The sequence below is a fragment of the Schistocerca americana genome, chromosome 2 (assembly GCF_021461395.2).
Source record: "Schistocerca americana isolate TAMUIC-IGC-003095 chromosome 2, iqSchAmer2.1, whole genome shotgun sequence".
NCBI classification, from domain to species: domain Eukaryota; kingdom Metazoa; phylum Arthropoda; class Insecta; order Orthoptera; family Acrididae; genus Schistocerca; species Schistocerca americana.
The window spans coordinates 874,313,423-874,340,050 of record NC_060120.1 but is presented as its reverse complement, the minus strand read 5'-3'; the positions used below and the strand labels follow the sequence as shown (position 1 = coordinate 874,340,050).

The window sequence follows — 26,628 nt, the reverse complement described above, 5'->3', positions numbered from 1 at the left end:
CATTTTTTAATTCAGTCGTAAGATTTCTCCCATTTCTGCGCCACTGAGCGCTGTGATCCAGACTTAAAGTTCCAATATTAAGTAAACACTATTCATAAACATGGACGAAAAACGGAACTGAAAGCTATTTATTGGCATTCGATAAAAAGCAGATGTGGTAACGACCATAACAATGACGACGGACAATAACAGGGTGCAGTCAACAACATCGTTTTAACAATGCCAGAACGATCGAATGTTTCCGCTCAGAACTGAATGTGCTGGGAATCAGGGGCCCTATTCTGTATCTTTTCGCCATTTTGCGGATCGGTTCGTTACGTGAGCGCAACGAACGGTCTTGCTTTCGAAGGAGAGCCCCAACATTATTCTGTAAGCATTTCGGAAACGATGCCGAACAGTCCTGGCGAACCGAAACGCTGTTGTCAGTTCTTGCGCCAACCAATCAAAAGCAGTATGCCTCGGATCCGCGCATGCACACTGCAGCGCCACAGCGGCACGAACCCATAGCGGCTAGCTGGCGACACAGGCACATTATTCTCCATAGTACCGTAAAGTGTGGTTAGAGTACGTAATACTGTTCAAATTTCGCTGACCACCTGCTTCCATGAATGCATGATAACGATAGAATATTGACTGTGTTTGGGAAACTCATAAATGTCACATTGTCATTTTATTCTCATTAACATCGACGCCTTGTTTCGGATTTCACTTTTCGGAATATGAGTTAGGAGTGGAGTGTAGTACCACATTGTACAAATACATGTATAGAATAACCTGAAACATTCGTCATTTTTTTCTGTTTTCCGTCGTTCCTTAGTCACTTCAAAATTCATGGAGGTACGTTCCGTCCATGAAACTAATTGGAGGCAGTTTGTTTATTGCCATACACGTTTCACTTCTTTTATTCATGAAGATGATTCACAAATAAAAGAAACGAAACGCGTATGGCAATAAACAAACTGCCTTCAATTAGGTGGATAGACAGAACACATCACCATGAACTCGAAAAATTGTTTGAGTCTGTCAAGGAATAGGACGATGCATAGAATATGATTGTAACTCACTCCTGTAGATACAAAAGATGAAGTAGCCTACTTCCCTATATGATACGTCAATGATTTGATTCATAAAAACAAAATTAAACAAAAAACTTTTCGAGAGCTTGTGGCGAGTGCACCTATAGAAGTTCGTTGTAGTTTATAAGATGGATCTGATGAATCAAAATGTTTCATATATGGTGGTGTAGTCTAAAAATATTGTGGCAGGAATCTTTCATCTCTGTCTACTGTTAAGGATTCGATCGCAGATAAATACTTGCGACAAACTAGAGTATACAGATCACTGTTGCTAGTTTCATTCGCAGCAATTTGTACTCCGATTCCTGACTGACCACACACTCGGAAATCGCTATGTATTCAGAAAAAAATGGTGAATTATTTGTGACAAGAGAAACTATAAATGTCACTGTCAGTTGTTTCACGCACAACAATTGCCTCTTTCATTTCTTAAACAAATGGAAGTCACGAAATCGAAGATACTCATTAGTGAGAAAGCTCACGCTTACATGGAGACATGTTACTGAACGACACTGAGAATGGACTTTCATCAGGAGGTCAAAGGTGGCTGTACTTAGTCTTACCACTGGCTAAGGAAGCATTGAGAAAATAATTTTCGATCACAAAACACAAATTACGCAAGCCGTGAGGGTAACGCAACATTTTATTTTCAGCAACATATTTAATGTTGTTCTGTCAATGCTCAGTACTATTAATATTAGATCATCAATTTTTTAGATTAGGTCCGTCTGTATGCAACAAAGGCTATATTTTTTGTTTGAACGGACGGACTTCACCTAAGTTTATCAAGGCATTCTCTCTCTCTCTCTCTCTCTCTCTCTCTCTCTCTCTCTCTCTCTCTCTCTCTCTCTCGTGTGTATGTGTTTTTGCTGCACATGTGGTCTTGCTGTAATGTTAGTAAAGCTGTTCGTCTGGCTGTGGTACTAAAAACAATTTTCGTCTCACAAACTACGTGCACACTATGCTACTAAAAACGGGTATCATAGTGGAAAATAGTGCGTGCAGTTTGTGCCCTGTGCTGAAAACTGTTTTTAGGTCTGTTGATAGAACAACGGCTTCACTGGCAGTACATCGCCTCGATGACTCGTGCCGCTTTTTCTTTCAATGCTTCAACGGACTGATATCTTGTTCCAATTGGTACAGTTTTGGCATTGGAGAAAAGGTAAGACACATGGCGCTAGTTCATGCGAATAAGGCGCGTTGTCTAACACTGGGGTGCTATACTTCGCTATAAATCTCTTCACAGACATACTGTATGAGCCGGTGCGTTGTCTTGATGCAGAACCTACGACTTGTTGCTTCACAATTCGGGTCTCTCTTTCTTTTTCTTTTTTTTTTTTTTTTCTTATCGAATTCAGCTAGGGCCTCAAGATAGTAACGCTGATTAATAAATTGACCTTCGTGAACACAGTGAAGATATAAAATCCCATAAACATAAAAAAATCATCGCTTTGCATTTTGATCTGCTCGTTCGAGCTTTTTTCGCTCTCGGTGAAGTTGGGCCCTTCCGGTGCATTGATGGGCGCTTGGGTTCTGGATCGTATCTGAAAATAAAGATTCGTCCACATCACTCTTTCAAGGAAATAGAGATAATTTTCAGCTGTATTCAAAGTGCCAGTACGAACATTTACAAGCGCTTCTTATTCTTCGATGGTGAGAATTTCGGCACAAGTTTCGCACATTTTTCTCATGTTAAACCGGTTATTGTAAAATTTGCCGTAGGCATTCTTAGTCAATTCGTAGTTTCGGCCATCGATCGAATACTCATCCGACGGTCAGAACGAATCAGATTGCCTACTTTTTCGATATTTTCATCAGTTTTTGATTTTGGTGGGCGTTCCGGGCATGACTCATCTTTAACGTGCTCTCGGCCTTCCGGAAACGCAGGAAAGAGAAAGGGGAACTCCTCTGAGTGGAGCATTGGTTCAGGAGAAGGCTGTTTACCTGAACAACTTAATGAATGGTGAAGAGTATTTTAGTGCGAGTACGGGTTGTTTGGACATATTCAAAAAAGGCAAGGAATCCGTCAGTTAACTACTGGAGAGAAGCTTTCTTCCGAACGTGATGCAGCAAAAGAATACTTTGGTGAGTTTGAAAAAATTATAAGAGAGGGGAAGTGTTTTCCCCAACAAATTCATAATGCTGACGAGACTGGGCTTAATTTCAAGGCATTGCCATCAAAAGGCCTGGCATCAAAAGCAGACCACCATGCTCCTGGTTTTAAAATGTGCAAAGATCGTGTGACTTTATTAGTGTGCAGCAACGCTGCTGGTAATCACAAGCGGCTTTAATGCTGTTCAGCAGATCTGCTAGACCCAGAGCTTTTAAAAACTACAGCATGAAGTCCCTGCCCACATATTATTGCAACCAGAAAAAGCATGGATGGATGGTTAAGCTGTTCAAAAAATGGTTTCACGGCCAGTTTGTACCCTCTGTTGGACGGTTATCTCAGGAAAATCGTTTGTCTCCCCGTGCAAACCTTTTGATTGATAACGCGCCATCTCACCCCAGCACTGGCGAATTATGTGATGGAGAAATTGTGGCGAAGTTTTTGCCGCCGAACGTTACACCACTTCTACAGCCGATGGACCAGGGCGTACTGCAAACATTAAAACTGATTTACAGAAAATAATTAAGAATGCTGATCCGAGATGATAGCATTCCTTTAAAATAAAAAGGACCAATGTGAAGGATGTTGTTTACTGGGCCGCTGAGGCATGGCAGAATATTTCAGAAAATACTCTGAGAAAATCGTGGAGAAAACTGTGGACATCTCTTGGATTTCGGGACAACCTAGTTGAAAGTGAAGAGGAAAACCTACATATGGTACAATCCCTGGATGTGAAGAAGCTAGTGAAGGAGACGTAGATGAGTGGATGGCAGCGGATGGGGAAGGTGTGGAGATCATTACTGACGCTGATTTAGTTGCTGCTGTGACTCAAGACCAGAAAGAAGTGGACTGCTGTGACGGAAGTGAAAATGAGCCTGAAAGCGACAAACGAGAGCTGGTGCCACGCAGTGACGCAGCACAAGCTCGTAACCTCGCGCTACGTTATTTGGAGCAACAGCCCGCTGCTACACCTGCTGAATTGATGTTTGAGACAATGGCGCTACTATGCGTCATGTAACAGACTATCTTCATTACGCCAAAAAACGACTGAGTTTTTGTCATCTAAAAAGTAGGGATATAATGTCCGCTGTATTTTAACAATTTTACAGCTTTTCTTTCATTGTTATGCATTGAATGAATGAATGATCGTATGGCATTGTTGGCCGGGAGGCCCCATGCGGGGAAGTTCGGCCGCCGTATTGCAAGTCCTTTTTACTTGACGCCACTTCGGCGACTGGCGAGTCAATGATGATGAAATGAAGATGAAAGACACACAACACCCAGTCATCACGAGGTAGAGAAAATCCCTGACCCCGCCGGGAATCGAACCCGGGACCCCGTGCGCGGGAAGCGAGAACGCTATCGAAAGACCACGGACTGCAGACATTGTTATGTATTGTTTAAACCTAATGTTTTCTTGCCAATTTTTCTAATACATGTTTACTGAATTGTGTAAATTAAAAAAGTGTGTATGTACGGCAGTTTACCGCACAGTTTTCCGTACTTACACTAACATTTTCCATGTACGGATTAACCGAACGTTCGGATTACCGGGGCTCTGCTGTACCGTCTACAAGGAGGATTCTGTAGAAATACAATCAAGGGTGATTCATGGTTACGGACGTAACATCTGTAGAATTCGCACTGAAGTTTTAATATGCAGTCTTCAATACGATCGCTGGCTTTGGCGAATGACGTAAAAAACATGCGACAAACGTCATAAAATGACCAATGTGACGTCATATCAATGTGGATTTCTTTATTGTGACAGAAACACCGAGTAAAAAAAATTAACAAGGTCGCAAAACAACGGATTACGAATATAGTAATGAAAGATATAGTTTTTAGAACGAAAAAGGCATCTAGTAGCAGTGGCGATGAGTCCTTTAGGACTGAACCTACACAAAAAACTCCAAATAATTCGTCAAAACGGAAATTAATTGGATCTGATCACGTATCCTCGTAAATGTTTTCAAATATTTTACGTTTGAACTTCGTACATGCACCCGCCACTATTATAATGCATAACTCCTCTTTCTTTTCAACCAATAGCAGCTAGGAATTCCGTGCTTCTTACGAACATGCGCAGTAAGTCTGTTTTTTCACGTGGCGGACTGGGGCTTCTGCAGCGTGGATAAGGTATTTCAAAACTGGCGTTCGATTTGTTTCCACTTCTCGCCAGCAGGCGGATACACGCCTTGGAATAAAGTCATTCAGCAGTTCCCTAACAGAGAGCCCTACTTAGCATCTTCTAGCACGCTAGTGGCAAGACGGGCAGAATGAGAAAGCATTAACTTTCGATTTAAATCTGTACTTCAAAAATAAAGACCAAGAAGGCATTCATAATTCATAGAAAATAAATGTGAATGCATCATTGAGTGTTGTTACAAGATTATATGAAAGAGCCTATGTATTTTCATTGTTCCTCAGAGTAAAATATAGTAGCCTTACTTATTTCAAATGTTGGTAGTTCCGTAACGTATCTGTAGGTTTTCTTATCAATACTGGACGTGCTTATGATGAAACCTGGAACATGAATTCTGTAGTTAAAAAGTAGTGGTAGTGATTAACTGATTGTGAACTGTATTTCGGTGTGCCCTGTCACGTGTTAGCTGTCATAGACAATTTGTCTTGCCATTGTGTTATCAAGACGAAAACTGTTAAGTCCTGTAATATTTAAATAATCATCTTGTCAAGCATGGTATTGCTGACTACCTCAAACTGCCATGGACGTGTTTATTTCATCACAAGATCCACTGAATTTTTTATATAGAAAATCCTGCATTCTTGTCTCGTCTTTCGTTGGAAAATAAACTCCTGGTGAAAGAACTAAAACCGACGCAAAGTCTGTTGAAAAAATCACGTTTCCATACACAGTGGTACAATTCAAAGCCGTGGTTAAGTGGCAACGTTGTAGGGAACAAACTTTTTCCTCATTACTGTGCTATTTGGAATGGGTAATGACTGTTTTGAATGGCCGTAAGCGGGAAGTAAGCGAAGAGTGTCTTCACTTTTTCTTTCGAAGGCTAAAAAGGATGACTGTACCAATTCACATATCACAGCAGCTGTTAAATACAATTAGCTTGGTGCAGAAAGACTTGACCATGCTCTTTGGAAAGCAACACTCCTGGAGGCTTTGAAATAAACTCAGAAGGTTAATCGAAACGGAAATACTATGAAGAGACTTATTTCGACTATCTGCTTTTCATCACGGCAAGAGTTAGCTCTGAAGTCTTGAGGAATCTGAGGTGTCAATAAATAAAGGAAATTATTTAGAACTTTTTCGATTTCTTAGCAGAAGAAGAACCGCACATGAAAGATCATTTAACATCTGATGGAGTGTTTAAAGACTCTTCCTCTGACACACAGACTGAGTTAATAGCTTGTATTACGGATGTTGTTAAAGAACAAATTTCAAGTGAAATTAAAAATAGTCGTTTTAAATCAGCACAAGCCGACGAAACAATGGTTGTCTGAACTAGAAGTCAAGTGAGTGTAATTTTTCGTTTCGCAAATAACGAATCAGGAGAAATAAGAGATTCATAGGATTTTATGACGTATCCAAAGACTAGAGTGCACAAGGCATAGTCACTGTTTGGTTGCAAGTGCTAAGCAATTAGAACACTGATAAAAACAAATTAGTATCGGAAACATACGACGGCTACAGTGCAATGCCAGGGAAAAATCATGGTGTCCATCCTGTTCTGAAACAAGCATATCCTCATGCTCTCTATATTCACTGCTACGCACATGAGTTGAACATGGTCCCCCTCTATGCTTGTAAAAGAAATTCCGCACATAAATATTTTTGTGCCAAATCAGGATTTCACGGATTTTTAGCCGTTATAAAAAAGTGAACGTCTTAGGGAAAGAGCGTTTAAACTATCAAGTCCTTGTGAAACAAAGTGGAATTTTCATTCACGCGCTGTACAAGCAATTATTCTTCAATATATAGACCTGAGAGCAGCATTTAATTATCTGATAAACAATGAAGGGTGAGATAATAATTCTTTACATCAAGCAATTGGGCTAAATAGTATACTGGATAATCAAACTTTTCTTTTTCTACTGCAGCTGTACAATTCGATTTTCCAGCATACAAGTACCTAATTTGACATCCTGAAAATTAAAATTGTGGACATACGACGCTGTAAGCTCGAAACGGAAAACTGCATTAAAGCTGTTGAAAGACGAAGATATGAGGAAATTATTCCGAAATGCATAGTGGGAGATAAAATCCTCATAAATTCAGCAGGAGTATCTGAAATTAATCTTAACGCAACAGAAGCAAGTATTCAGAAACTGGAAAGCTAGCATTCGAAATAATTGACACAGTATTAGTAAACGTAGAAAACATTCCAGGGCTTTAGTGAAACAGGTTTTAGAGAACTTGTATATAAGATAAAGTTCTCTGGTTATAGCAAATCGTACAATTTTTCGATACGTAAAGTTGAGAAACTACTTAAAATATATCCTTTCTTTGACAGTGAAAAACGGAAAGGAGAGCTTAAGTTTATTTACAGCAAACGTCTACAGCCTCAGGACCTTCTTAAATCCATTATAAACAATGGATCAAAAAATCATCTCTGAATGTATGAAATTACTGTCGTCGGTACTTGCAGTGTAAGCAACCACGGCGTCTTGCTAAAGAAGTATGAGTAAATTAAAACGGGAGAAAACCTACCTTCGCAACACAATGACAAATGATGGTCCAACTTGGCGATTTGGGCTATGGAGAAGAGAACTGTGAAATCTTCAACCAAACGACAGGTCTTCAATATCTAATGTTATCGTTGTTTACGCCTAGAAAAAGGGCAAGACGATAGAACTAATTTATAAAAATGTGTAGCGGTGAGTTACTTGGTGTTATATTTTTATTAATATGCAACTGTTTAATGTTTTATATTTTTATTTATAACAATTTCTGTAATAGTTTCAGTCCTAGTAAAAATATGGAAGTTCCTTTAGCAGTGTTTCTATTTTACAAGTTTAGATTTTTTTCTCTTTTCGAAAGTCATAGTTCTCAGCGTACCCTACAAAAAATGCCACGCTTCGCCACTGTCGGGAAGGCCCTATCGTAAAGACGCACTCTACAGTTATAATGGACGCCAGAACGTAAAATATTTGAAAACACAAATACACATACATTACACGTGAGTCTCTTAACACATGTAGTTTTCTTGACATTAACGGGAAAACTGTGAAATCATAACCTAGCCTAGACCGCAGGCTACGCTACTCATCAGTCCGTCACCACAGAAAGATTTTTCCATTGTCGGATTCATTGCTAACTCACAACCAAACTGTCGTATTCCAACCTAACCTAGACCTCGGGCTACGCTAGAAATCAATGTGTCAACACAGAACCTTTCCCACTGTAAGACTGGTTGGCTTTGCCAACTCACATCCAAATCGTGACGTGACGTTCCATAATAACCTAGACCTCCAGCTAAACCAATCTATTATCGTGACATTAAGCCGTTGTGCTGGCTCACGAGATAACCGCTCTTTAGGAAACCTGGAACTCCAATAATTCCAAGAAGTACATCTCTCTCTTCACACCACCTCCGCCTCCTCGACATGTACTCAATTGCTATCTACAAGTTCGCTAACACCAACTTCAATCAACTGCCAACATCAGCACACAATGCAAGAACAAGTCACTGTTAGACAAAACTTGTACAGAAATGGAAAATTACGGTAATAGGGTACGCACCAGTACTTATCAACAGCAGATCATTATCCCCAATAGCTTAACATCAAGAAATCAAGGCTACCTAGGAAATATTTAAAAAAATCCCAATAGTTCAAAAGCAAACATGAAAAAATTAACGAAGTAAAAGTAATTGTTGTAATTAAAATAAAAACGGAAGATGAACCTCCATTCCAAAATAGAAACTTAACTCTTTCTTTGATACATACACCTTCCAAAAATATATTTTGTGGAACATTCTTCCTCCAGACGTGATCATCTAAATGACTCTGTAGTACTGAAATTTTCTTTTTCTCTCGCTCAATAATACTTTTTATTGTTCCCTAATACCATTGCGTTACTTGTACATGCCCCTACTTTCTTGTCCCTAAATCCGACGGAATGATTCACAGCCACATGCATGCACCGAATTTCATCTAATCACTTATAACTAGCCCACCCATCCGACATTGATTGCCCCAGGTGATTCACCGATCCGCTGTATAACTTTTTACTAACTGAAACATCGTACAAGCTGTGCTATGTTTAATTACCTTAAAATCATATCTGAAGAAGACTGATTCCCTGAATCAACTGCCCATCACACCCATGGTCCAACAACATCATGTCTCACTTTTTAGTTTTTTTATCAAACTACGATTCGTCAATTTCTACAATAACCACCAGCCCACTAGTTTTGCCCTTTCTCATAACAAAATTGGAACAAACTTCCTGGTAAAACAAATACCAGTCTACAACAGTTTTACGGTCTCTCTCTCACATAAACAGCAAGTCAAATAGGAGATCTTAAAAAAAAAGTAACAAAATACTTGTCGTAGGAAGCCTTGATTCCTCAACCCAAGTTCCTCCACGAGTAGACTGCCACACTCGATCTTTCGCACAGTGGCTCATAGACAAATCACTCGTGCGTTTCTTTGAAACCTTGCACAATGTCATCTCGTTGCCACAAACACAACACTTAAAATAGCAAGCAATTAAATTGTACTGTCTGGCAAAACTGATGACATTCATTGATTCCCTCAATTCATGAGAAAATTTCATAATTGTAAAACGAACGTGAGGAATATGTTGTTGCTCGCCATTCCCACTACTTTCCACATCTTCAAAATCAGGAGCAGAACTTGGGCCCGCCCTTCCCTACATATTTCGTGGCGCTAATAATACTTGAAAAAGAACAGGAAGTGTTACAGATGCAACAAAATCTCCACTTTTTATGGAATGACCTTCAACTGTTGCTTTTACGGTAGCTCAAAACATCCACAAATTTAAGGTGAAAACGTGGTTGACTCACACAGTAGATCGAAATATATTATTATTATTATTATTATTATTTATCTGCACCTAATACTTACAAAATGGAATTTTCCCTTTCTCGACATTTACAATCGCACCAAAAAGTATTGGCACACGTGCGTATTTATCGTTGCTGGTTACAAACGCCGCACTTTCCGGTACACAGTACATGTACGTGCTACCTCACATACCAGACATTACAATTCTGCCCATAGTGCCTACCATTAACAAAGAAATGCAGTGTTATGGGCAAACACGTATCTCCTCTGCACACAAAAAGTATTGGCACAGAGCATGGCATCTCGGTATATTGCTGGGTTTTCAGGTACCGGAACGCCATCTGCTGACACATTAGACACTGCGTGTTGTTGACGGCCCGGTCGCCAGTATGTTGCTGTAGTGCGCGATAGTGGTCAGCATGGGGCCGAAGAAGAAGGAACATTCAGTGGCGTTGCGTGAGAGAGTGGTATTGCTCCATTCACAAGGGAGAAGCTATCGACAAATCGGAGCAGAGGTGTCTGTGAGCTACACCACGGTAAGAGCCATCATTCAGAAATATAAAGAGACTGGAACAACAGTGAATAAGTGTCGTCCTGGACGTCCAAAAGTGCTTACAACCCGAGAGCGTCGCCATATCATCGCACTTGCTCGGAAGGAACCTGCTACAAGTGCAGCAACTATTGCTGAGATTGTTCAGACAACGTCCGACAAGACGGTTAGTGTTCAGACTATACGAAATGTGTTGAATGAGGCTGACATGCATGGACGTTCTCCCAGGAAGAAGCCATACATTTCGGAAATTAACCGGCAGAAACGCCTGCAGTTTGCCAAGGACTACATCAGCAAGCCGATGGAGTTTTGGAACACTGTGATATTTAGCGACGAATCGAAGTTCAATGTGTTCGGATTTGATGCAAGAAAGAAAATTTGGCGCAAGCCGAATACGCACCTCGACATCAAACACATGCATCCCACAGTCAAACACGGTGGGGGCGGTATCATGGTCTGGGGCTGTATGGCGGCTTCCGGCGTTGGAAATCTAGCTGTAATTCACGGCACAATGGATCATATGAGATACATTGACGTGTTGCGAGGTAATTTACACGCTAGTGCACAGAAATTGGGCCTTACTGGGGTGTTTCAGTTCCAGCAAGACAACGACCCAAAACATACCGCCATGAAAACCCGGGAGTGGTTACTGTACAATGCCCCCAGAAGGGTTCTAACACCACCTCAGAGCCCTGATTTGAACCCCATTGAGAACCTGTGGGCTCATCTTGACACACAAGTCAGAAAAAGGCGTCCGTCCGGTAAAAACGACTTGGAGAAAGTGCTCCTGGAGGAATGGTCGAAAATTACCCCTGATATCACCCGGAATTTAATACAAAGCATTCCTAGGCGTTTACGTGCTGTTATAGATGCTAAAGGGATGCACACTAGCTATTAGATGGTGAACATCAATGAAGAAAACGAACACACTGTCCGATTCATATGCGTGTGCCAATACTTTTTTGGGTGCAGAAGAGCGATGTTTTTTTTCATGACACTGTATGTTACTTTAAGGACAGGTGATTTTGACATATTTGTAAACTATGTAATGTAAGGTGTCACATGTATGGGTTCTGTTCTGAAATATATGTTTCGTTTAACCTACAACCACTAAAATGTAACTGTGCCAATACTTTTTGGTGCGATTGTACAAAGTAAGCAGGTTTACTTGTGAATCTTCGAAGTCAGAAATCAGGCACCGCTATTTTTGTATTCGCAGGGCGCTGTGTAATCTTGTTTTGAATTAATTTCACAATGTTTCCGAACTGATCTTTACCCGTATTTGCAACATCGAATACCCTGATCTTATTTTCGCTTCCATATCACTAGCGTCAAATAAAATTTCATATAAAAAATGAGAGATTGGTACGCACAACGGCAAACAATATTCTAAATCCTCTTCACTTGTTTCCACAGTGTCTGTTAACAGTCTTTGGCACAGCTCCTGAGTCATTATCATGGAGATCATATTGCTAGATCAAATAAACTTTTAAGACAGGGAAAACTTTTGAAAATGTCTTCATGCCAATGTTATTAGCGAAAGATTTGTAATATTTACTATTTAAAACAACTGTTGCGTGCACACTACAAAAATTACAATGACAACCGTAAACAACCTCCACGTAAACAGTTGGTTTGGGACATTTAACACGTCGGCGTTTGCTGCAAAACCATATTCAAAACAACGTATAGCGCAAAGTCTGTAGCGCTGTCTCCCCTGAGTCTTACCTCCAGGCTCATTATACGCAGCTGTAATTATTCAGAGACAATTTCATGGTGCATTTTAACAAAACTGCTTAGCACGTAATCAACATTTACACAGCGATATGACAATGAAAATCTACTAACTAAACACAAATTTGAAATTCTACGTACGCTGTGAAATTCCGTTATAGCTCTACCAATATTTGTGACAGGTGTGTGTAGCGAAGAGCTCCTTCATGTATTTCTAAGGTACTTACTCAAACTTCTATAAGGTATCCTGGAGTATGTAATAGAAACGGAGCAGTCAGAGGACCACAAATGCAGCTTCGTTGATATATTAATCCGACAAAGCAAACATGGTACCGTACCGCCAGTCCTAGGATGTAACCTCTGTCAGGCCGCATTGTATAGCTGCGTTCAAAACAGTGCGTTGATTCAGCACTTAAAGACTTAACAGAAAAAAACCTTGCGGACAGAACAAACGACTTGTTAACATCATGAAGATCATTGAATACTAGGTGAAAACAACAAAATTCCAAGAAAAAGTGACCGAAACAGTTTTAAAAATGGGATGTTTCATATGACGACTGATAGTCAACGTAGGGAAGGAAGCAGAGTGGGAAAATGAAAGCGGGTGTATGTTCTAGACTCAAGAACAAAGGAAGAAAAGTCTTAATAGTTCTACTGAAAATCTTCGTAGATGTATTATGAGGCAATATTCTCTGTTACTGTGAAGAATGGAACGAAAAATGTCAGTAATCACTTGGTACATTAGCGAGCCTTGAGGGTAGCAAAGAGTATGTCACAGCTTAATTGCTGTGTATTCGTATGATGGCAATGATATCATTACCAGTTTATTTCTGATACAGGGCTCTGAAAGGAAAAAATGTCGGATTAGACTTAGAAATGGAAAACAAACGCTTTAGATAATAGGTGAGGATCAGTTTATCCCAGGATTGCTATATGAAAGCATTTTCGTCTCCTATAAATCGAGTTACAAGAAGGAATTAAAGTTATCTTTTCGTGTATATTACGTGAGCCTTCTTACAAGACCCACATTATACAATTACCAGAAATGGAACTTACAGAAGTTAACGATCAATGCTCTTGCTGTTGTTAAGTTAGATGTGAGGAAACTGGAAGATCATGTTACAAATGTGTAGAATTATTACTCAACAGCGAACGCTTTAATGGACAATGGTATTAAAACTGTCAGACTATGCAGGTACACTCATTACTGTCATTCGCCGCTGTATCGGCGTGAGAGAGATACTGCGATCAAAACGCTCATGTCCTGCTTGCACCCCTGCCGCAAATTAGATGGCGTTTCAAAGCTGGTTATCGAATATAATGCATGACAATGTTTCACTGTAAAACCACAGCGTTTTCTCTCTCTCTCTCTCTCTCTCTCTCTCTCTCTCTCTCTCTCTCTCTCTCTCTCCCCCCCCCTCTCCCCCTCACAATCAAATAATTTGCTATTCTGCTGCATAGTTTTCAAATGCCATTTGATATTCAGATTTTCAGAATAAAATATTCATTTTGCAGCGAAATGTGAGCTGACACGAAACTTCTCGCCAGATTAAAACTGCGTGCCAGACCGGGACTCGAACCCAGTGCTCTACCGACTTATCCTAGAACAAAGGAACCAGGGTACGTGACCCAGTGTGGCACATAGTGTCAACTCGACATAAAAGTTTTGTGAGTATGGTGCCACGTCGTATTGTATAAAACTACTGCTGGAGAAAACCAACGTTTCGGCCACGCTTGCAGCGGCCTCCTCCTGGGTCTACTGTTGCGTTCTAGCTATGCAATGTCCCTGATATTCTGTTATTGCTGTTCACAGCGCATGCCATTACGTCATAATTTTGGAAGACAGCTCATTTCATTGGTCACTTACGGAAGAAGTAGAGGGAACCTTCATTTTAATAAGTTACTGCCGTGGAGGGCGAGCGCAACCTCTGTTGTCCTATTGGCTCTTGTATTGTGTGCCATGATTGGTGGTCACCGGAGAATGAGGAGTTGGCTCCTGTTTACCAAATGCTGGATGTCGGCCGCGCAGTGGCAGTTACTCACCGGTAGTGCTCGCGCCTCGTAGTGGCAGTGCGGTCTGTTGGGCTCTGATTGCTGGCAGGCAAGACGGGGCAAGCCTGATTCCGTCCTCTGTTTACCACAGAGGCCAGCGAAATACTTAAAAACCATAAGAACACGAATAGAGAGAATGGACTCAGGCTTTCCCTGACTTGGCTGCCAGCAATCAGACCCCAACCGACCGAATTGTCACCTCGAGGCGCGAGCACTACCGGCGAGTAACTGCCGCCGCGCGGCTGACGTCCAGCATTTGGTAAACAGGAGCCAACTTCTCATTTACCGGTGACCACTAATCATGGCACATAATACAAGAGCCAATAGACAAGAGGATACGCTCAGCCTCCACCGCAGTAACCTATTAAAATGAAGGTACTCTCTCCTTCTTCTTCAAGTGACCAAAGTAATGAGCTATCTTTCAAAATCATGACGTAATGGCATGCGCTGTGAACAGTAATAAAATATAAGGGACACTGCATAACAAGAACGCAACAGTAGACGCAGAAGGAAGCCGCTGCAACCGTGGTCGAAACGTTGGTTTTCTCCAGCAGCAGTTTTATACAATATGACGCGGCACCATACCCACAAAACTTTTATGTCGAGCTGACTCTGGCCGCGTAAACCTACGCAATTATAATAGTTCCAATTCTTCCGATATACGTCAATTCAGCTCAGAAGGAGACAAAAACTTGTCGCAAGATGCATGGGAGACATTCACCGCTTCGCACACGGTAAGTCTCACAACAGGGTCCGTCCACGGGACCAAACGAAAGAATAAAGGGCCCACCGCGGACAAGTTTCGTCGTTTCTGGGCAGCCGCTTAGTTGATAGCTCCTCCGGCTCTTCACCATCAACAAGTAAAACCAACAAACAAGAAAACCAGAACGACAGAACTAATATCGATATACCAGGAATTGGATAGCGTTGTGACTTACCGGATGATGGTTTCCCGCATTCACTGGATATGGTAGAAAACTCCGAAATGGTGTCTCTTGTAACAGCAAACACTTCGGCTCCCTTGGTTACGGAAGCACGCAGTATACGAGCATTGACAGTTTGCCCACGTTCGGATTCACGTAGTTCCGACATAACGCACTCACAACTGCGCAGGACACTGTTACGACACTTGCAAGGTAGTGAGAACATGCCACAGGTGCCATTGGTGGTCAACTACAACGGCGCAATCTGCAGGCTTGACTAGAACCTACATTTATGTTCTTGCATACATTTCTCGCAGAGTTTACATATTTTTGTCGAATCCCTGTTTACGTAATGCCTCAGAAAGCTCGAATGTTATAATGAATTTTTTGACCAGAGGGTGTGTAGACCGAAAATACTAGAAACTTGAATTTTTGGCAGCAGTTAATACGGCTTTCATGAAAGAAGTAATATTTTATTGCATTTTCCAGCCTCGGAATGCACAAATCGTGTCACACCTGGTTTCTACTTCCAGAAACGTCGTCGTTTAGAATTTAGATCTGGTTAAAAATGAAAGGCGGGGATAGCAAAACACTATGCAGCTAAATTACATGTAGGTAGTTTAAGTTTGATTGTAATTTAGTTTCTTAGCATTTTACTACTTCTTACTTTGTTTTTAAACTTCAGTTGATGACTTTCTAAGAAGTTTAAACTGGTTATGTTACAATTTGTGTGGTCCGAGGTTGTAAAAAGATACCATGAAATTATGTTATTTACAGGACATTCACAGACTTACCGATCCCCTTAGGCATTACGCCTAGCCTTTGTAAGCCGTAATCTTCGGAAGTTTCGACAAAGAGTTGCTAGGATGTGCGCGCATAATGTTCCCTTGTTCTATTATTCTTTCCCTCTCGGTACCGTATTTGGACATTCTACGGAGGTTACTGGTCTGCGCTCGTGACCGAACTGTGTATGTACTCCTGGATTCGCTCTACGGACCCCATTTGTTAGTGTGGGATTGTACATGTGTAATGGCATACTGCCGACGCGATTGGTCCCAGTAGTTGTTTTGCGAATAGGAATCAAAGTTTCGTCGTCAGTGTTTACGTACTACCTGAGTCTCTATCCTTAGCATAGCATTGTTGTTGTTGTGGTCTTCAGTCCTGAGACTGGTTTGATGCAGCTCTCCATGCTACTCTATCCTGTGCAAGCTTCATCATCTCCCAGTACCTACTGCAACCTACATCCTTCTGAATCTGCTTAGTGTATTCATCTCTTGGTCTCCCTCTACGATTTTTACCCTCCACGCAGCCCTCCAATGCTAAATTTGTGATCCCTTGATGCCTCAAAACATGTCCTACCTATGCTATGCATAGCATAGCATTGCTGAAATGTCTTTCTGCGCCCATAAATCTCTTTACCATTCGCATGCAAATCTACGAAGAAGCCGCTTCGCGTGATTTGACTGTACTTTAGATGAGCTGTAGCAATTCCTTCAATAACTATACGAGGTGCGGCTAGAAAAAAACCGGACTGATACTGGAAAAAACATTTATTTACAATTATTTACAATTTCATGTTATCTCCTTCAATGTACTCTCCTCCTCGGTCTCTACACCGCTCCATACGAATTTTCCACTGTTCATAGCAATGCTGCAGATCATTTTGGGTAAGTCCATACATTACTTCCGTCGCTTTTTCTTTTACTGCTTCAACAGTCTCAAATCTAGTTCCTTTCAAAGCTGACTTGACTTTAGGGAAAAGAAAAAAGTCACAGGGGGCCAAATCAGGTGAGTAGGGTGGATGATCTAAGATGGGAATGTTGTGTTTTGCCAAAAACGTCTTCACTGACAACGCACTGTGAGCTGGGGCATTGTCTTGGTGAAGGAACCATGACTTTTTTTCTCCACAAATCGTTCCGTTTTCTCCGTACTCGCTCACGTAGGGTAGCCAGGACACTAATGTAGTAATGCTGATTCACTGTTGGTCCCTCTGGTACCCAATCAATGTGCACAATCCCTTTGATGTAAAAAAAAACAATCATCATTGCCTTGAATTTCGATTTTGACATTTGTGCTTTTTTTTGTCGTGGAGAACCAGGAGTTTTCCAATGCATCGATTGGCGTTTAGTTTCGGGATCGTAAGTAAAAAACCACGATTCATCGCAAGTAATAACATTTTGTAAGAAGGTGGGATCACTTTCAATGTTTTCCAGGATGTCAGAACAAATCATTCTTCGGCGTTCCTTCTGTTTAATTGTGACGCACTTCGGAATCATTTTTGAACACACTTTGTTCATGTTGAAACTTTCATGAAGAATCTGCCTAACACTTTCCTTGTCAACTCCTGTTAACTCAGACACTGCTCTGATTGTTAAACGGCGATCTTTTCGAACAAGTTTACCGATTTTTTTCAATGTTTGCATCAGTTTTTGCTGACAATGGTCTGCCAGTGCGAGTGTCATCACTGGTGTCTTCGCGGCCATCTTTAAATCGTTTAAACCACTCAAACACTTGCGTTCGCGATAAACAATCATCGCCGTACACTTGTTGTAACATTACAAACGTTTCACTTGCAGATTTCCCTAGTTTGAAACAAAATTTGATGTTAACACGCTGTTCTTTCTGTACACTCAACATTTTCCGACGCACAGACAAAATGTCAACTACTTAAAACAGACGCCACGGGCAGACTGAGTGCAGGAGGCAGATGAAACTCGAGCAGTAGGCGGAGCGAAAGTCACGTGACAAGCCACGCGACTTTCAGCCTTATTGCATTCGTTTTATTGTTTCACCAGTACTAGTCCGGTTTTTTTCTAGCCACACCTCGTATGCGAAAAAAATATGCAGTTTTTTCACTGACGTCAGTAACAGTCATAAATAGATTATTTGTAACGACAAAGGGTCTTCATGTTCTTCCTTCATGCTTTCTACCTCCACAATCTCAAATTTTCCCGCCATCCCGAACTGAGGACTCACGAATAACACCTTCGCAGATGCTTTTAATACATTCTATTTTGTCATATGTAATTGACATACAGCTCACATTTTAAGTGGCAGTGCTTTCAGTTATCTTCAACACTTTCATTTCCCATTGAACTTAATCAGCCTCTGAAAGCGGAACATAACCTAGCATTGTGATAACTTATGGAGGTCGAGCTGACTCCCAACAGCAGCTAACCAAGCAACCATACTCCTTATGCGGCACGACTATCTACTAGTCCCTAGAAAGGCTACATAGCTTGGAACATTAAATGCTCTATACTTTGTGAATCAAGTAGAAACGGCGTCTTTGGCAGGAATATCATTCACAGTTTGTGCTGTGCTGTACTGTGCGTAGCAATAAGCACATTGGACAAAAAAAAATAACTCTGTTCCAGGAGATACCACGCTAATATGCTGTGAACACCTTCTGCATCCTTGGTATGAGGGGCATTCAATAAATAACGCAACCCATTTTTTGGCCAATTTCGGTTGGAAAAAATGCTGAATTTGTTGAGGGACATGTGGAATATTCTCGCTTTAGTTCCTATAGTTTCATAAGTTTAGATAGGTGGTGGCACTATACGTAGCCTTCAAAATTCCGTGTGTAACGGGCGAGCGTTCCAAAGAGAGCTGTCATTGAGTCTCTTTTGGCTGAAAACCAGAGCATCGCAGATATTCGTAGGCGTTCGCAGAACCTTTAGGTAGCCCGCGTGCCGGCAGGCCGCGCACAGCCGTGAGTTCTGCATTGTTGGAAGGTTCGGACACACTCATTCGAGGTGATCGACAGATCACAATCAGACACCTCGCTAAAAAAAAAAAAAGACGTCATTTTTTTTGTAGTGCTGGCACATTCATCCATCCAGTTGGGGTACCCAGATGTGAGTTGAGACATGGGACGCACGCTCAAGAATACTTCAACTCAATAAACACAAGGCAATAATTACCAACTAAACACAAACTCAGGCTTGTAATTTCCAACAGATTTTATTTACCAATACGCCAGAATAATATATATAATTCCTCTAGAATCTGAAACATTACTAAACAGACAAAATGTCTACGGGCGTCAAAACCCACCCCAAGCAACGATGTTAAAAGCCTCTTTACATAAATCTTAAGAACCCTACAAACAATAAATTCTTTACCGAGAGAACTCCCATTGAAGCAGAACACCTTTTGAGACATAACAGCAGAAACAACTCACGATTTCTCTCTCAAAATCAAATATTAAAAGCCCAATACAATGAAAGGCCTCTTTCAGGTGTTACAAAATTGCAGTGATAAGTTATCGCACATCAGAGATGCGCGGGAACAACTCGGAGCGAGTCTGAATGAAAGCTGAAAGGGAGTCGCTGAAGAAGGAAAGACGAACGCCTCGACGTCACCAGGAACAAATAATAAAATACTCAAATTCGCCGGAGAACTGGAGTCCACTGGTGATGAATACAGCGACCGCGCTATCGGTTACAATTCAAACTGGCAGCCGCCAAGACGTCGTCCCCCAGTTAAAACGACCAGCTACAACGGTTGACGCGCACCGCTGATTACACCACTGAAACAAAAAAAAACTACAGAGCAACTGTGTAGTATCCAGAGTAATAATCCTTAAAACATTTGAAAAATTTCAAAAACAGGAATACAGACACAAGGGACCCACAAGCTTTCTTATTTTTCTACTTAACCCACACTGAAAGAATATATCAGACGCAAAATATTATCACACAATGAGCCTTTTGAAGGAGTAGACAATCTGTTTCTCACAAACAGCTTATATTAATCCTGCTCCTCTCTCATCACCTCCGTACCATCACCTACTCATCCTGCATCTTTCTGATGCTGGCTATGTTCTCAACATACTCAATGGAAAGAACTTCACATGCTCCAAATTTGATGTCGGCGTGGCACAAGTAGCCAATAGTGATGGGGAGCTCGTGAATGAGTCGTTCAAATGAACGCTTCACTTCCGTGAAGTGTGAAATAACCACTCAATTTCAATTAACTGGTACTTCAAACTCTTCACAGATAGCACACTCCACACTTTTTCTAGTTCACTCACTCTCTTCCCCTCTCCCACTACATCGGCGCTACGTGACTCATCCTCCCTTCAGTCCTCCCTCTGCTGCCTGTCTACGAATCGCGCGGGGTTTGTGGGGAACGATAGGTTTACGAGTGGTTGGTGAGGTGAGGGGCGAGGGGAAGGCAGCGTCAGCTGCTACGTGCAGTGCTGACATTACTTGTGACTATTTGTGCAGTTATACTTCGCGTCTACGGGTAGCCTACCGTTGGCAGCGCTTGCAGACAAATGAATATTAAAGATATAAACGAAGGGGCTGGCTGTGTGAGCACGCATAGCCAACATGAAAATAAAAGGTTTGTTAATAACACTGAAGGAGGGATTTTACCTGAAATCGTACCAATGACTACAGGTGACAGTTTACGTTTGGAATGTGGAGGGTTATTATTCTCAACAAAAATAAAATCTACAGGAAAACTTCTGAATAATTACTTAACGTAGGTATATAGACTGTGACAGTGGTAAACATACTCATCCTATTTTGGATTAAATTTTACAAGGAACATAAAATTGGACTGCATTTCGTTGTTAGCCCTATTTTTCAGTTCATGAATACAACAAATAATATTTCATTTGGCAGATAAAGACTTTTTTGGACGCTTCATGAGAAAATTTCGAGCAAGATTAAATGTAATACCTTCTTTATATGTGACAGGCTTCTCTGTTTATCTTTCCTTTGTCCCTCCGACCATGCTCTATTTAAGTTAACTCAGACGCTGTAAGAGCGTAAAACGTTGCGTGCACGTTACTACATAGTTCGGCCATCTGTTGGTAAAATTATGAAGTATTAAGAAGCTTCATTGTACGAGCGAGGCGAAGCGAGCGTAGCAGCGGCTGAGCGGCGAACTGGGCAACTTCGACAGGCTTCAGTACTTCACGAATGAACTACTTCATTTGAACGCTTCACGGCAAAGAGTGAAATGAATGAAGTAGTTCACTGGAATGAACGAGTTCGACCCATCTCTAGTAGCCAACTGCACGCGCGTCTTCGCCCGCTGCCCCGCTGCCCACGTGACAGAAAGAGGCAGAGCATGCGCAAAAGCGCGACCGCCGACAACCAGCTATCTCCCCACAGCAAAGTGCGCTTAAATAGCCGAAAAGCGACCAAAGAGGAAAACAGCGGCCACGCGATGCAGAGTCGATCGCTGGGATCTTACAATCTTACATCATTACAGAAAAGCGTTTGGCGCCAACGGAGCCCCACGTATCACTATCAGTTTGGCTTTAGGAAAGGTGAAGGTGCGAGAGGCAATTCTGACGTTGCGGTCGATAATGGAGGAAAGACTAAAAAAAAATAGACACGTTCATAGTATTTGTCCACCTGGAAAAAGCGTTCGACAATGTAAAATGGTGCAAGATGTTCGAAATTTGAGAGAAGTAGGGGTAATCTATAGGGAGAGACGGGTCATATGCAATATGTACAACAGCCAAAAGGGAATAATGAGAGTGGACTCCCAAGAACAAAGTGCTCGGATTAAAAAGGGTGTAAGGCAGGGATGTAGTCTTTCGACCCTACTGTTCAATCTGTACATCGAAGATGCAATAATGGAAGTAAAAGAAAGATTCGGGAGTGGAATTAAAATTGAAGGTGAAAGGCTATCAATGACACGATTCGCTGATGCCATTGCTACTCTGAGTGAAAGTGAAGAACAATTACAGACGAACTAAACGGAATGAACCGTCTAATGCCGTGTGGCTAGGGCCTCCCGTCGGGTAGACCGTTCGCCTGGTGCAAGTCTTTCGAGTTGACGCCACTTCGGCGACTTGCGTGTCGATGGGGATGAAATGATGATGATGATGATGATGATGATGATGATGATGATGATGATGATGATGATGATAACACGATACCCAGTCCCTGAGCGGAGAAAACCCTCGACCCAGCCGGGAATCGAACCCGGGCCGTTAGGTACGACATTCCGTCGCGCTGACCACTCAGCTACCAGGGGCGGTACAGAATATAGATTGAGAGTAAATCGAAGAAAGACGAAAGTAACAAGAAGTAGCAGAAATGAAAACAGCGAGAAACTTAACATAAGGGTTGATGGTCACGAAGTTAACGAGCTCTGCTTCCTAGACAGCAAAACAACCAATGACGTACAGAGCAAGGACGACATGAAAAGCAGACTAGCACTGGCAAAAAGTGCATCTCTGGCCAAGAGAAGTCTACTAGTATCAAAGATAGGCCTTAATTTGAGGAAGGAATGAGGAGGATGTGTGCAGAATCGGAGAGGAAAGGAATATGTGGAAAACTGAGAAGGTGAAGGGATAGGATGATAGGACATCTATTAAGACTTCGGGGAACGATTGCCATGGTACCAGAGGGAGCTGTAGAGGGCAAAAACTACAGAGAAAGACAGATATTGGAATAGATAAAGCAAATAGAGTACGCAGGGTGAAAGTGCTACTCTGAGATGAAGTGACTGGCACAGGAGAGGAATTCGTGGCGGGCCGGATCAAACCCATCAGAAGACTGATTACTCGAAAAAAGGTATATCATGGGACGATAACTCCAGCGTCATTCACAAACAGCGTTAACCATTCGTACATTGCCTGACCAAGTGCAACAGGCACGGAATTCCATCCCCGAAACTGACATCTGGCTCCTATACGACAAAGTGCATGCACGTCTACATGATTGAATTGAATGTTGTGTCGGTTAGACTAGTTATTGATGTACCAGCATTTCATATTTGCAGTGGCTTTTCTCGCGCTTTGTGCCCCCCCCCCCCCCCCCCCCCGGCCCCACTGATTCTGCAGATATCAAGTCATTAAGAGTTGTTCCCACGTTCGGCCCAGTATGTCCCTAAGCATTGTTATATCAGCTCGCAGTTCTGGTAACTTTCTTGATAGAAGGGGCGCAAACACTTAATGTTTCACATAACACACGAGAACCTCGCATGGGGTTAGGTCGAGAGAATGAGGAGGCCATGATACGAATTCCTGATAATTCCCACTAGGACCCATCCAACGGTTTCTCAATTTTCTGTGCAAGAATTCACGATCGATTAAAGCGAGATGGAGCACCATTCTTTTTGTAGATGAAGGCCACACTATAGGTCTCCAGTTGTGGGACGAGCCAGTTTTCTAGCATGTCTAGGTAGACGTGGCCTCTAATGGTCTTTTCACAGAAGAAAAACGGACTGTAAACTTTAAACCGTGAGACTGCACGGAATACATTAACTTTCGGCGAATATCGAATGTGCAGAACGATAGCGCGGTGATTATCTGTCCCCAAGATCCACGCATTGTGTCTGTTCACTGTGCCAGTCATTAAAAAAAGTTGCTTAAATGTTGAAGATGAGTTTCTCACAAAACCCTTTCTCCTTCATAAGCAGTTGCAACTGTACCGAAAATTCGAAGCTCCTGACTTTTTTCATCGGGAGTCAGGGCTTGTAGCAACTGCAAGCGGTAAGGCTTCAGCATCAGTTGTTTTCTTAAGGTCTTCCAAATGGTTGGTTATAGTATGTCCAGCGCTCTGCTCGCTCTGTGCGTCGATTTCTGCGGGCTACTCCCGAACCCCGCCCGCACGCTGTCTGTGGTTTCTTCACTCACTGCAGGCCGATCTGTTGATTTCCCCTTGCAGAGGCATCCTGAAGCTGTAAAATGTCCGTATCTTGGCTAAATGGAGTTGGTGGATCTTTGCTGAACTGCAGAACGAAATGCCGTTGCCATGTTACGGTAAACTGGTGTGAATGCATTTCACGCACAATATACACTTTCTCGGCGCCTGACGCCATGTGCCAAACTGCTCACCGCTGTGCTCTCGTGGGAGAACTTTTTGAGTTTTCAATGTGAATGTTGAGTTTTATGACAATATATCAACTAATGTTACTACACCGAATTCATTAAAATCTCATCAGTCATTTATAACAACATTGTATTTGTCTGGTGGTCTTATTTTCTACGTGCACAACTACACATGATTCGGTGTTTGTCTGCAGCGTTCTTTTTCCAGATGCCCATCTTTTACGGTCAGCCTGGTGATCCAGAGAAAGAGAAGAAACTGATGGCAGCTTTTGAGACGTTCGACAAGCTCCTGGACGGTAAAGAGTGGGCTACGGGCAGCCACGTCACCATAGCTGATTACGCCCTCGCTGTCACCACCAGCAGTGCTGAGGTAATTGCGTGCGTGTTCTCCAGAAAATCAGACTAAGCAGAGCAATTTCCAGATAAAGGAATTTTAAAAACTGCCTTGTTGAATTTTAAAAATTGCCTTGCTAGCCTCTGCGATTAGTGACGAGAATCTGTTTAATCACACTGAATACAGCTTAGGTGTTTGCGGCTTAAAAGACTCCATTCAGAACAAGAAAGTAGCACAAATATACAGACGAGATGGACGAATCTGACGTATTCGTAATGACAGTCATGTAGAAAATACAGTAACGTATTCGTTTCATTTTAATCGTTTTACTAACGCATGGATGGGTTCTGGACATTGGAGGACACGTAGCGTTCTCACAAACCTGTACACTGATCAGTCAGTGCAACAGGGAAAATATTTGGTCCATCAGTGTGACTTTATGTACCAAGATCGCAGCATGTTTGTTTCAAAGTTTTGGTCACGCAGTAAGTATGCACTGCGCAGGCTTGAGAGCTTGTCTACAGATTTTCATTTGTTCCTCAACCTGAAATAGTATGCAGGACTTAAGCACTTCAGTGATAATACTGAGCAGGATAAAACTGTCAAAAAATTATTTACAAAGGAAGTGCAGTTAAATACAATTAAGTTAACTGTTTCGAATTTTTTGTGTAACAGAAAATTTAGTCTCTGGAAGTCATCGTACAAAAGAGGAAGGGTGGACTTTCTAAGCTTCGCCCTATCCTATTGACTTGGCCCATCATTAATGAGTATTAAGTATCTAATTTTCTTTTATCAACAACTGAGGAATCTTTTGTTTTGAAGCGTGTATCAGAATACCTTTCAGAATTGCCTGCATACCGGAATCATCAATAGCTAATTAATCAGTAATAATTTTGTGTTGCAGTGGTCAGGAGTGGATCTCAAGGCGTACAGCAACGTTTGCAGATGGCTAGATCGTGTGAAGAAAGCTATTCCCTGCTTCGACGAGATAAACAATTCATCGTTCGCTGCTTTAAAGGAACTGTTACAGAAGCTGACAGAGAAACTCGCACAGATGTCGCTCAACAAACAATAAATGGATTATATATTAAATATTTAGGTTGCTCTAAGAGCAGTAATTACATCGTCAGTAGCTGATAAGAATGCTTCAATAAAAAAAGATATTTTTGTATGACGAGATCTCGTACAATGTGTACTAGTTACGGATGACAACAAAAAGTAATATTGATCGGGCACTATATCGTGACAGTTTTAGGTGGCGGTGTTTTGATATTTGGTTGCTGAAGTTAACGGTAGGCCTATCCCACAGCTTTTACAACTCTGGCAACCATTACAGAATACCTCGTGTGTTCTCAGATTTGTTTTGCTTTGTGTTGTGCGTAGTTTGTCACTCGTTTCGTATTGTGAAATGAGTGAAGACACTGCCACAGGTTTATCACGGGGTCCGAGTACGACTCCCGCGACCCCTAAAAGGAAAGGGAGATTCGTAATACGAAGTGGTGCTCGCAAAATGATGCATGATGTACTGGAGTGCTGCGGGATGGAAAAGGAAAGCATAAAGCTGCTACACCGTATCACTCAAGCCTCTAAAAGAGCTGACACTTACCCAAACTGACAAAGGTATACCAAACGTAGATAGGATTAGAAAGTTTGCAAGCTCTCATCCACTCGAATCGCCTGGTACTCCAGAAAAGAATGGTCAGTTTTAGTCTTAATTTGTACTGCACACGTGTAAAGCTTCCAACTAGGCAGCTGCTAGGTTCAAATTACTTTATTTTTATTTTATTTCACTTACAAAGAGACCCTGTGAGATCCAGTCGAAGACTTCAGTAAATTAGTTATAAGGAATACGAACGCGGAGTTCTATACACAACAGACAGGACTTGCAAGCGTGGCAAAACTACTTCTAGTGCTGCATGAGAAGGTAAAATTGGAGATGGGGCAGCACCTCATTAAAAGCTTTGCTTAAGACGATGTTATTCGAAACTTTCTGGCAGATTAAAACTGTGTGCCGGACCGAGACTCGAACTCGGTACCT

The 26,628-nt window shown here is 41.8% G+C and overlaps 1 protein-coding gene across 1 annotated transcript in view; it reads left to right on the top strand.

Annotated features, from left to right (window-relative positions):
- LOC124595454 (glutathione S-transferase 1-1-like) overlaps positions 1-25,767 on the top strand; it is a 92,635-nt gene extending 66,868 nt beyond the window's left edge. The window contains exons 5-6 of the mRNA XM_047134201.1: positions 24,465-24,626; positions 25,495-25,767. Coding sequence (XP_046990157.1) covers positions 24,465-24,626; positions 25,495-25,665 — 333 coding nt within the window. The 3' untranslated portion in view covers positions 25,666-25,767. The remainder of the gene's footprint in view (positions 1-24,464; positions 24,627-25,494) is intronic.
- Positions 25,768-26,628: the final 861 nt, after the last annotated feature.